The sequence below is a fragment of the Brassica napus genome, chromosome C1 (assembly GCF_020379485.1).
Source record: "Brassica napus cultivar Da-Ae chromosome C1, Da-Ae, whole genome shotgun sequence".
In the NCBI taxonomy this organism is placed as follows: domain Eukaryota; kingdom Viridiplantae; phylum Streptophyta; class Magnoliopsida; order Brassicales; family Brassicaceae; genus Brassica; species Brassica napus.
In genome coordinates this window covers 8,665,112-8,678,341 of record NC_063444.1, presented here as the reverse complement: position 1 = coordinate 8,678,341, position 13,230 = coordinate 8,665,112, and the positions used below count along the sequence as shown (strand labels likewise).

At 35.8% G+C, this 13,230-nt stretch overlaps 1 protein-coding gene across 1 annotated transcript; it reads left to right on the top strand.

Annotated features, from left to right (window-relative positions):
* Positions 1-14: 14 nt before the first annotated feature.
* LOC106365932 (multiple organellar RNA editing factor 1, mitochondrial) lies at positions 15-2,064 on the top strand. The gene is made up of 5 exons (XM_048745533.1): positions 15-454; positions 772-869; positions 946-1,011; positions 1,105-1,706; positions 1,790-2,064. Exons 1-5 carry the CDS (start codon positions 93-95, stop codon positions 1,802-1,804), a joined length of 1,143 nt encoding a protein of 380 aa, XP_048601490.1. The 5' UTR covers positions 15-92; the 3' UTR covers positions 1,805-2,064.
* The last annotated feature ends 11,166 nt before the right edge of the window (positions 2,065-13,230 follow it).

The following is a 13,230-nucleotide window of genomic DNA, read 5'->3' as shown; positions in this document are numbered from 1 at the left end:
TTACTATTTATTCCCTTATTGTAAAACCTCACACAAAAACCCTAATTTCGTCAACTCTCCAGAAAATTCCCAAGAGAACTCTTGAGCAAGCGATGGCTATGTACTCTCACCGTCTCCGACGAGCCTTACTCACCACCACTTCATGTCTCAACCGATCAATCACACTCTCTTCGGTCGCTCCAACCTCCGTCACCCCATCTGTATCGACGGTGCTACAGAGATCCGTGTTAGGGCGTTTCACAGAAGCGACTCGAGCTCCGATGAGGCTGTTCTCGACGAGGCAGTACAAGCTTTACAAAGAAGGCGATGAGATCACAGAGAACACTGTGTTGTTCGAAGGATGCGATTACAATCACTGGCTCATCACCATGGATTTCCCCAAGGACAATCCTTTGTCCCCCGAGGAAATGGTCTCTACCTACGAGAAGACTTGCGCCGCAGGGCTTGGTATCAGGTTCGTGTTGGAATTACATTAAATTAGATTTGTCTCTGTAGAAGAAACTTAGACAAGAGTTTGATACATTTGTCTGAACCTTAGACAAAAATGAGATACTTTGGTCTGAAAGCTTTGCTTCAGTTTTGTTGTGTATGGAATAACATTCGATGGGTTTGTCCGCTGTTTGTGAGATACGCATGAGTTTTGTTTAAACTGATGCTTTAGTTAGAAACTAAGACAGGAGTGAGATACATTGGTCTGAAGCTTTGCTTCTGTTTTGTATTTTTTTTTTTTTGGCGTTTTATTGTCTTTTTTTTTTTTTTTGGTGTTTGCAGCTTGGAAGAGGCCAAAAAGAAGATCTACGCTTGTAGCACAACAACTTACCAAGGGTTTCAAGCGATTATGACTGAAGAAGAATCAGAGAAATTCAAGGGTATATTTTTTCATGTGACTTTATTTTTGAAGAAACTGTTTGACTAGAATTCTCACTTGTTCGGTATTGTGAACAGATCTACCCGGAGTGGTGTTTATATTGCCAGATTCCTACATCGATCCCGCGAACAAAGAGTATGGAGGTGAGTTTTGGTTTTTGATTCATCATACATAGAAACTGATCCTTGGAACTGTGTAAATAACTATTCTGTTTTCTCGTTTTTTATTTATTTCAGGAGATAAGTATGAGAACGGAGTGATCACACACAGGCCACCACCATTTCAGCCTAACAGAAGACAACCCCGTGATAAGTTCAATCAAAGACCTGACCGTCAAGGCGGTCCTCAAAACTTCCAGAGAAACCCTCAGTATGGTCAGCAACCGCCAATGCAAGGTGGTGGTGGAGGTGGATATGGTGGTCCTCAGCAGAGCTATGGTCCTCCAGGACAAGCTCCTCCTCCACCGTTTCAAGGAGGTTACAACCAAGGCCCTCCAAGATCTCCACCACCTCCGTATCAGGGTGGTTACAATCAAGGCCAGGGATCTCCCGTGCCTCCTTACCAAGGACCACCGGGTGGTTACGGACAAGGTGGACCTGGAAACTTTAACCAAGGGCCACAAGGAGGTTACAACCAAGGAGGGCCTAGGAATTACGGTCCACAGGGGGCTGGAAACTATGGTCCTGCACCGGGAGCTGGAGCTCCCAATCCTGGATTTGGTCAGGGATATGGTGGACCTGGACAAGAGCAGAATCAGACATTTCCACAGGGAGATCCGAGGAATGTAGCTGGAGACTGGAACAACAATACTCCAGCAGGCCAACCGGGACCTGATCAAGTAAGTGCTTGACCGTAAATAAATCTTGCTTTTTTTTCATTTCCCACATAGTTGTTACTGAGGTGGTCATTGTGTTTCAACAGGGAAGAAGATACTAAGACAGAGAGACATGATGGATGCTTGCTGCTGTGAAATGAGCTGAATAAGGAGAGAGAAGTATCGAAAGCCCTTTTATTTAAGTATTAGAGTACATAGTTTGTTAGTCATCTCCTCTTTCTACTTTATTAGAACAAGAATCATCTCCTTTTTCTTCGTAAGTTGTGCTTGTTCAACGTTGTTTGGTGCATCTGTTGACTTCTTGAAACACTTTTGCAAAACGTTGTTTTCCAATTACATGTTACTCGAGATTTTTGCTATTTTTGTGCTGAGTTTATATATTTTGACCAAAGATCAGATGGAATCTCTAATGAGTCGATTCGGATGGAAGTGGAGAATTTTTGTAAACACTTACGTGGAGATAACGTTTCTAATAATGCTATAACTGTCAGTTTACTTGTTCCTTCTCGACTGGTGGCAGTTTTGATAATACCTAAGTAGGAGACTCAATTTCACCGAAGTGCTTCACCCATTTCCTGTGCTTGATGTCGGAGTAAACTATATACTACTTTGTCTGTTCTGTTGTCCCACCATTTATCAACCCAGTCCTTCCATGATTCTTCTCCTACACCGTCTCAGACCGGATTTTGGTTTAAGATGAACAAATGGCGGCACATGTCACCTCTTTCTTTATTTAGATTCATATGAACATGGAAAACGATGGGGACTTTACCTTTTCAGTTGTTTCACTCCTATGGCTTTAGGGGCAAAAACATTAAACTCCAGCCCTTCAAGTTCCGGCAAACCCCGATCAGGAGCCTCACTGAGCCACGGCGAGAGACTACCGTCCTTTTTTTAAAATCAGGATGCCTTGGTTTTACTTAAGCGGGAAAAACGAAGTCCAAAACTAATAGAGAAAGCACATACCATGAAAGTGCACTGAAACACATGGGCCATTCACCAATCCATTGGCTTTAATTTTTTCGGCCATTGTTTAGGATTTTCAATGAGGCGATTTTAGTTAAAATTAAGATTTGTGTACCAAAACCTGTTGTGAGACCCACCTTATATATGGTTTATTACAATGGTTATGTGGAGATTTATTCACTCAAATTCATGGGAATAATCGACATAATACTTATTTTTGTTCACACGTAATAAAGCTGTTCATGTGTTTCAAACATTTCCATATAATGATATCTTTAACGAGGAGTGGTTTAAGGCTCACATGGAAAACGGCCTGAGCATCAATCTTATTTGGAGGAGGAGAATTTATAAAAAGCTTTCAGAAACATGAATAAAATCGCATTTATTATTATACCAATATGCGGTTTTAGCTATGCATCTCCGTTTCATCCGCTTCGGTCCGACGTGTTTATTTATCTTCTTTACATTATCTATCTATCTATCTTCTTTACATTTTTTACCAGAAAAAAAATGTTTATTTACCTTTCTTATCCACTTGTCAGTTTAGGTTTACTAAGACCGTCGTTAATCCCAGTCTCTGAGGTTATTAACTTTGGATAAGAGACCGTTTTTAACTTTTCCTAGATTTTAGTTAAGAAAAGTTAAGAACCGTCTTTTAAATAAAAAATATAAAAACCGTCTCTTAGCCGAAAAGTGTAAAAAAAAATTAAAAAAATATAAAAAAAGTCAAATTATGAGTTAAGAACTCTGGGTAAAAGACCATGGTTAATCATGCTCTAACATTGTATCAGTCTAGTTAGTTATAACATTTTGTTACTTGGTAAAGAGTTTTTGTTAGCACTAGCTAGTAAACTAAAACTGCTTAATTATAAACACGACATATATTTTATACTTTACGGTTCATTTGATGAGAGCATTATTCAATCTTAGACTTTCCCTTCTCTATCATCTGCTTTCGTTATCGAACCAGCTAGGTTTATCGAGAAAATAATAATAGCTAAACTCCATGCACGTAAAACACGTACAAATATTAATTTGATTTATCTAGGCCATTTCACACTTGATCACATATAAAAACAAACATGTCATCTTTCACGCTATAACCTCAACTTTCAACAATTATAAATTGCAATAAAACGTTTTTGTTTGATTAGGTGATACAATTAAACTTTTAAACTAATTAGATTGACTTGGTCGTCGTTTTGTATGCTTTTTATTGTGTGTGTTTATTCATTTATTTGCTTGTCGATGAAGTTAATTGTCCTTGCTTAATGCTCAAGAGTCACTTTTTATAATTTTTTTTTAATTTAACATAGCTATCAATACATTGTTTCCTTACATGTATGATAAAGTGTCAGTCTTTATCTCGCCAAGTATTTCTATTCATAATTTCGTAGAACCATTAGCTTATACGTGCAGGACAAAGCTATGCGTCTAACTTGTTTGAATGGGTCCACTACAAGAAAACAACGGCATACTGAGGGAAAAAATCGTCGGTATGTCGTCGGAATAACGCTATTCCGACGACATACCGACGAAAAAAATCCTCGGAAATAACTCCTCGGAAATTCATATTTCCTCGGAAATCCCTCGGAAATTTCCGACGGAATTCCGAGGAAACCCTATTTCCTCGGAATTTCCGAGGACCACAAGTTCGTCGGAAATTCCTCGGAATATTCCGAGGAAGATGTCGTCGGAATATTCCGAGGGATAAACTTCCTCGGAATATTTCCAAAATTAAAAAAAAAAATTATAAATTTATTTTTTTAAATTGAAATTCGAAAATATAAAATTAAAATTGAAATAGAAAAAATATTTAAAATACAAAAAATAATAAAATAGTTTTTATAAATAAAAAAAATGTTTTATAAATACAAAATTAGTTTTAATAAATATGAAATCATCTTTTTATAAATACAAAATAGTTTTTATAAATACAAAAAAATAATAAAAGAGTGTTTATAAATCAAAAAATGTTTTATAAATACAAAATTAGTTTTATAAATATAAATATTTTTATAGATATGAAATTATCTTTTTATAAATACAAAATAGTTTTTATAAATACAAAAAACAATAAAATAGTGTTTTTAAATCAAAAAAAATATTTTATAAATACAAAATTAATTTTAAAATATGAAATCATCTTTTATAAATCCAAAAATCGAATTTATATACAAAGAACGGTTTGTATATTTAAAAATAGTTTTTATAAATACAAAAATAAAAAAAATAGTGTTTATAAATCAAAAAAATGTTTTATAAATACAAAATTAGTTTTAATAAATATAAATATTTTAATAGATATGAAATCATCTTTTATAAATCCAAAAATCGAATTTATATACAAAAAACGTTTTGTAAAATCGAATTTATATAGAAAAAATGTTTTGTAAATACAAAAATAATGAACAATTTATAAAAAAAGTTCTAAATCAATTCAACACAACCAAATCACAATTCTAAACCTATTACACAACAAATCACAATCCTAACCAATCACCCTAACAAAAATCTATCAAAAACCTTCTAAAATCATCAAATCTACTTAAAAACCTAACAAATAGGACCTAAGAGAGTGGGATAGGGTCCTTACATGATTTGCAAGGGAATGGAAAGGATTCGCCGGAGAGATCGTCGCGAGAGAAGGTGGAGAACGCCGGAAGGAGAGAGAGATCGCCGGAGAGGAAGAAGAGAGAAATGGGGAAGAAGAGAGAAATGGGGAAGAAGATGCGTTTCAAGTTTATAAAACCTTGGGTCCGACGGATATTTTCCGTCGGAATTCCCTCAGTATTTCAATTTCAATTTTCGCGAAATATTTGGCGGCTTGTTTGCCCGGTTAAATGAAAATATTCCGAGGAAATTCCGACGGCCACTTAAATATCCGTCGGAATTTCCTCGGAATATTTTCATTAATTCGAGGAAAAAAATATCCTGTGCATGTATTTCTATTAATTTATATTGTTCCTCGGAATTTCCTCGGAATATTCCGAGGAAATTATGAGGAACTAGTGTTTGGGTTTTCAAAACGTCAATTTTTTTTTTTATAAACGCATCGATCGATGTATATATATTCAAAAACGCATCGATCGATCACGTAGATGCACCGGGCCGTAAGAATGTGATCGATCGATGAGATTATCCCATCGATCGATTGAGGATATCAAGTGTTCCTCGGAATTTCCTCGGAATATTCCGAGGAAATACCGAGGAACTAGTGTTTGGGGTTTCAAAACATCAATTTTTTTGCCGTATTTCATTTCTTATACAATTGTAATGCATACCATTGAGGATTCTTTGTATAGATGAGCATAAACCATGAAATAAAAAATTTCAAAACGAATTGTAAGTATTCCCTTTACCGTTCATTAAAGTGTATAAGTGTTTCTCTTATGTTGTGGGGATTTCGTTCATACAATCGGAAAAGTGTTTATTATAGGGTAAGGAACAAATTTTTGACTTCATAATGAACGTAAGACCCTTAATAAGGGTTATATAGGTGTTATTCAAACCGCAAAACGTTGTTTTCGGTTTAAAAACCCTATTTCCTCGGAATTTCCTCGGAATATTCCGAGGGAATTCCGAGGAAACCCTCTTCTTCCTCGGAATTTCCTCGGAATATTCCGACGAAATTCCGAGGAACTAGTGTTTGGGGTTTCAAAACGTCAATTTTTTTTTATAAACGCATCGATCGATGTATATATATTCAAAAACGCATCGATCGATCACGTAGATGCACCGGGCCGTAAGAATGTGATCGATCGATGAGATTATCCCATCGATCGATTGAGGATATCAAGTGTTCCTCGGAATTTCCTCGGAATATTCCGAGGAAATTCCGAGGAACTAGTGTTTGAGGTTTCAAAATCTCGAATGTTTTTTTATAAACGGATCGATCGATGGATTTATGTCCAAAAACGCATCGATCGATCACTAAGATGGACCAAAGCGTAACAATGTGATCGATCGATGGGTATATGTCCAAAAACGCATCGATCGATCACTAGTTCGTCGGAATTTCCTCGGAATTTTGTAAAATCCCTATAATATTTCCTCGGAATTTCCTCGGAATATTCCGACGGATTGATGTTTCCTCGGAATTCCGTCGGTTTTTTCCGAGGAACACATTTTTCCTCGGAATTTCCTCGGAATATTCCGACGGATTGATGTTTCCTCGGAATTCCGTCGGTATATTCCGAGGAAATTCCGAGGAAACCCAAATTTTGGGTTTCCTCGACATTTCCTCGGAATTTCCTCGGGAAATTCCGAGGATTTCATTTTCCGTCGGAATGTCCGTCAGAATACCGCTGTTTTCTTGTAGTGGTCAGCTGCTATCATATGAAGTAATGAGTCAAAATCTAATCGAGAAATTAGAGTTTTCTTCGAGTCTCCAATATGTTTTTTTATACTGGATATTCGGCGATATGATATACAATTTTTTTACTATATGGTTATTACCAAATCGTGACGTTCACGTTGTAAAAATGATTTCAATTTATTCAGTTAGAAAACAAACTGTATAGCCTATGTATTCACTTGGATTCACTAAACAAAATAACGAATGAACCAATATATGGTCCATCCGGCACCTATTATTACGTATAACAAACAATTCAAATAATTTCTTTAAAAGCAAGTTTGAACCCAATTTTAGCATGCATGTCAGTGAAATGTGAACGGAATCTAACAACCATTTACACAAAGTTGACTTTGCGATATAATCCGTAGGAGTGATATTAAACTTTGACCAAGAACTAAGATTTTTCATTATCTCTAGATCAATTCACTACAAGAAAACAGCGACATACTGAGAGAAAAAATCGTCAGTAAGTCGTCGGAATAACGTTATTCCAACGACATACCGACGAAACAAGTCCTCAGAAATAACTCCTCGAAAATTCATTTTTCCTCGGAAATCCCTCGGAATTTTCCGACGGAATTCCGAGGAAACAAATTTCCGAGGAAACTCCGAGGACCACTAGTTCGTCGGAAAGCTCTTCGGAATATACCGAGGGAGAACTTCCTCGGGATATTTCGATGGACTTTCCGATGGTCCAATCCTCGGAAGTTCCGACGAAATGTTCCTCGGAATTTTTATCGGGAATTTCCGAGGAACAGAGCCCTCGGAAAATTCCGAGGAACGAGTCCCTCGGTATATTCCGAGGAACATGTCCCTCGGTATATTCCGAGGGTTCATTTCCTCGGAATTTTAAAAAAAAAAATTCTTTTTAAAAAATAAAATTTTTGAAATTTAAATTCGAGAATATAAAATTAAAATTAAAATTGAAATCATATTAGTTAATATTCAAAGTTGTACAAATAAAAATAAAACATTCCAAGTTTTAGAAAGAAAAAAAACTACGGGTCTGACACGTCTGGGAACACCTCGTTCGAGTACATCCTCTGCATCATCTCCATCATTTGCTGGTTCAACCTCCTCTGTGCCTCATAGCCCGCCTGTTGAGCCGCCATCTGGGTCTCCAACAAAGATATGCGATCATCCTTGTCCTTCAACTGAGCCGTAAGTACTTCTGGATCAATAAAGGGCGGTGGGGCAGAAGAAGGAGGAACCGACCGGGTGCGACGACCCAAACCGACCAAACGTCCCTTCTTCGTTGGAACCGACTGAAATAGAAAACACCTAAATTTAAATCAAGAAATAAATGAATTGAACTTTTAAAAAAAAAACTTACGGATTCAACGATTTCGTTGATTCGAAACCGGGACAAGTTGGTCGAAACCGTCGAAGCGTCATCCTCGGTTTGAAGTTGAGTCACTTCGTTTTGCACCTGAGTTTGGACCAGGGTGACCACTTCCCTCACAAGACCGTCATCAATCTGGCTGGTCTTCTTGTTGGTATACACCCTCTTCATTAGGGCGAGATCATCAATCGGCTCGCCATCATTTTCTTCTGCCTTGAAAAAAACATAAATTAAAGAAAGATTAGAAATTAGAAGAAATGGACAAAAAATAAAATTTCAAAACTTAAATAATTGAAGAAAAAGCGGCTGAACTTACCATGCGATCTCCCAGAGAGGCAATAGATTGAGCACCCAAGTTATGCTTGAAGACAATAGATTGAGCACCCAAGTTATGCTTGAAGACAATAGATGCGATCCCCCAGAGAGGCAATAGATTGAGCACCCAAGTTATATTATATATATATATAAATATATTTTTTTTTTTAAATCCCAAATAATAGTTTTTAATCACAAAAAAAGTTTTATAGATATTAAAAATGTTTAATAAATATATAAAAATAGTTCTAATAAACAAAAAATAGTTTTAATAAATAAAAAATAGTTTAATAATTACAAAAAAATAGTTTTAATAATATTAAAAATGTTTAATAAATATAGAAATTTATATTATATATATATATATATATTTTTTGAAAATCCCAAATAATAGTTTTTAATCACAAAAAAAATTTCATAGATATTAAAAATGTTTTGTAAAATCCAAAAAATCGAACTTATATACAAAAAACGTTTTGTAAAATCCAAAAAATCGAATTTATATACAAAATTCATTTTGTAAAATACAAAAATCGAATTTATACACAAAAATCGAATTTATATACAAAAAACGATTTTATAAATACAAAAAAAATAAAAAATTTATAAAAAAATTCTAAATCAATTCAACAAAACAAATTATTCAACTAAATCACAATTCTAAACCTATTATACAACCAAATCACAATCCTAACCAATCATCCTAACAAAAATATATCAAATCTACACAAAAAACCTAACAAAATAGAACCTAAGAGAGTGGGATAGGGTCCTTACATGATTTGTGTATGTTTAGAGAGGATTGGCCGGAGATATCGTCGGAGAGAAGGGGGAGATCGCCGGAGAGGAAGAAGAGAGAAATGGGGAAGAAGAAGCGGCTCGTGGTTATAAAACCTAGGGTCTGACGGATAGTTTCCGTCGGAATTTCCTCGGAATTCCAATTTCAATTTTCGCAAAATATTTCGCGGCTGGTTTGCCCGGTTAAATGAAAATATTCCGAGGAAATTTCGACGGACACTTAAATATCCGTCGGAATTTCCTCGGATATTTCATTAATTCGAGGAAAAAGAATATCATATGCATGTATTTCTATTGGTTTATATTGTTCCTCGGAATTTCTTCGGAATATTTTCTTGACAATATGGACATGATAGCCTTCCATGCGTTGTCCATCCAGATAACATACCATATGCTGGAAAATCACTTATTGTCCACATTAGTAATTCCCGCATTTGAAAGTTTTCTTTACACGAAACATCGTATGTTTCAGCACCTTGAGCCCATAGTTGTTGCAACTCATATATTAGTGGTTGAAGAAACACATCAAGTGATCTCTTAGGATGCTCTGGTCCGGGAACGAGAATCGAGAGAAACAAAAACTCTCGTCGCAAGCACAAGTTTGAGGGTAGGTTGTATGGTGTAAGACTGACGGGCCATAGAGAATACTGTCTTCCACTCTTGCCAAACGGGCTGAAACCATCAGTACATGCACCAAGGTAGACATTTCTTCTCTCATACGCAAAGTCGGGATACTTTGATTGGAAATGCTTCCACGCTTTTGCATCTGAAGGATGTCTGATCTCACCATCTGTTGAGTGCTCCGCATGCCATCTCATTGGTTGCGCTGTGCGTTCAGACAGATACAACCTTTGCAACCTTTCCGTCAAAGGCAAATACCACATCCTTTTATATGGCACTGGAACTCTTCCACTCGTATCTTTATAACGAGGCTTTTCACAAAATTTGCATGTAACCCGCTGTTCATCCGCCCTCCAATAAATCATGCAGTTGTCGCTGCATACATCTATTACCTGATACGATAAACCAAGACCAGCTACGAGTTTCTGAACCTCGTAGTATGAACCAGGAGCTATATTATCCTCGGGTAGAATACCTTTTACAAAATCAGCAATCGCATCCACACAGTCTTCAGCCAAATTATAATATGTTTTAATGCCCATCAATCTTGTAGCAGATGATAAAGCTGAATGATCATCTCTGCAACCTTCGTACAATGGTTGTTTTCCAGCATCCAACATATCATAAAATCTCCTAGCTTGTGCATTGGGTAAATCTTCCCCTCTAAAATGATCATTTACCATCTGCTCAGTACCTACACCATAATCTACATCCGTTCTAATTGGTTCTTTTAATCTAACCGCTGGCTGAGGTTCGCTAGTACTACCATGTTCATAATCAGTTTCCCCATGATGATACCAAATTTTGTAACTTCGTGTAAACCCACTCAAATATAGATGAGTCCAAACATCCCACTCTTTAATAACCTTTCTATTTTTACAATTAGAGCAAGAACATCTTAATATACCTGTTTTTGCTTCCGGTTGTCGGTGAACTAACCCCATGAATTCGGTTATACCTCGTTGGTATTCTTCCGTAAGCAATCTCGTGTTCGGATCCAAATAAGGTCGATCGATCCAAGAACGAAAATAATTTGAAGAAGACATGTTTTTTATGAATCAAATTCGTGTGTAAAGAGAGTAAGAGGGAGGATGAAGATGTGAAGTGAATGAAGAGGAAGAGGGGTGCTTGTATTTATAGTTGAAATCCTACCGACAACCCGAGGAAATTCCGACGGAATTCCGACGCCAACGGCTAGTTCGTCGGAATTTCCTCGGAATTTTTAAAATCCCCCGACGGCTCTCTAACGGCTATAATATATCCTCGGAATTCATCGGTTTTTTCTGAGGAATACATTTTTCCGAGGTATTCCATAAGAATATTCCGACGGATTAATATTTCCTCGAAATTCCGTCGGTATATTTCGAGAAAATTCCGAAGAAACCAAATTTTTCGTTTCCTCGGAATTTCCTCGGAATTTCCTCGGAAATTCCTTGGGATATTCCGAGGATTTCATTTTCCATCGGAATGTCCGTCAGAATACCGATGTTTTCTTGTAGTGATCAGAGACAGAATTGAGTAAATTTTTTGACTGCGGACATTGTTCAACTGATGATGCTTTTGGCCTTTATTTTGATTAATTCTCTGTCGGCTTCAGTGATGAAATTACAACATATATAAATATTTCTCTTACGTTGCAGAATTTTCTTCATTCAAATGTTTGCAAACTGTCACCAATACATAAAGAATAGCGAAAAATTTACGCGTTTTTGAACATGAGTATATGACTAAGTCTCCGACATCACCTTACTTCTTTATTAGTTTTATTTGTGTCATTCACTTTTGCATGTTTAATTATTATATACTAGATCTAGGCCCGGGCGTTCGGATATCCGTTGGCATTCAGGTCGGGTTTTTCGGGTTTTCGATTTTTTGAATTTACGCTTCTAGGTTCCATACTAAAATTTTATTAGTTCAGGTCGGGTTCGGATAATAACACTTCGGGTTCGGTTCAAAATTGTATTGCATCATAAAACTCATAAAGTAATCATATATCGTACGGATTCGGATCATATCGGTTCGGTTCGGATATAACCAAAGTAAAAAACAAAATTTTTGAAGTAAAACATAAAGAAAAACATCTAAATTAAATAAAAATTAATCTATCACATATAAAACTGATAAAATAACAATAAAATGTTAAATCAAACATGAAAACAAACATCATTTGTAAACAATATGTATTGCCTTATAGAGAGTAGACTTTTTATTTCAATGAGCAAATTATAAAATACTTATTTATAACTAATTGTGTACTTAAAGCATTTATTAGAATTTTAATATTTATTATTATATATAATATTACCACAAATATTAATTTAATAATTGGAATACTTATATATATTTTAAAATATTTATATTGACTATTAATTTCGGATTTTTCGGATTACCCGTTCGGGTTCGGTTAATAATACTTCGGGTTCGGATATTTTTTGTACCACCCTACAAAATCCGTTCGGGTATTTTTACGTTTCGGGTCGGATAACGGGTCGGATTTTTCGGTTCGGGTTCGGTTCGGATTTCGAGTTCCGGATTTTGTGCCAAGGCCTAACTCGATCAATCGTACACAACAAGAACGTATAGAGTAATAACACAACAACAACAAAAAAGATGTATAAAGTACTACCTTATATCTTGGTCGTTGTTTAACTGTGATGTATATGATCCAGTACATTTTAATGAAACATATCAAAGTATTTGTTTACAAAAAAAAAACATATCAAAGTATTTGAAGTGATTTTCTTATAACATGTGGATTTAATATATAGTTCGAAACTTGACATAACATGTTTTTATCATCAATATATTAGTCCTGCTATATCACCAATATACTTTTCTATAGGTACAAGAAAAATGTTTTCGTATGTACTTACATTCCTACAAATGTAAAACAAAATCACCCCTTTTTTTAATCTTATGTCAAGTTTCGAACTATATATTAAATCCACATTTCAAGAAAATAGAGTAAGATAATCGACGTACAAAATCTTCATCATCTATAGGAACAGAAAACAAAAGATTTATCACACATATTTTTAGAAATGCTTAATCAATGGCCTTGTAATTTGTAAAGCAATATCCCCACCCCCCCCCCCCCCCCCCCCCCCCCCCCCCCCCCCCCCCCA

Coding starts and splice junctions, on each gene's coding strand:
- LOC106365932 (XM_048745533.1), top strand. CDS start 93: ATGGCTATGTACTCTCACCGTCTCCGACGAGCCTTACTCACCACCACT. Junction 455..771: donor GCCGCAGGGCTTGGTATCAG/GTTCGTGTTGGA, acceptor TGGTGTTTGCAG/CTTGGAAGAGGCCAAAAAGA. Junction 870..945: donor AGAATCAGAGAAATTCAAGG/GTATATTTTTTC, acceptor TATTGTGAACAG/ATCTACCCGGAGTGGTGTTT.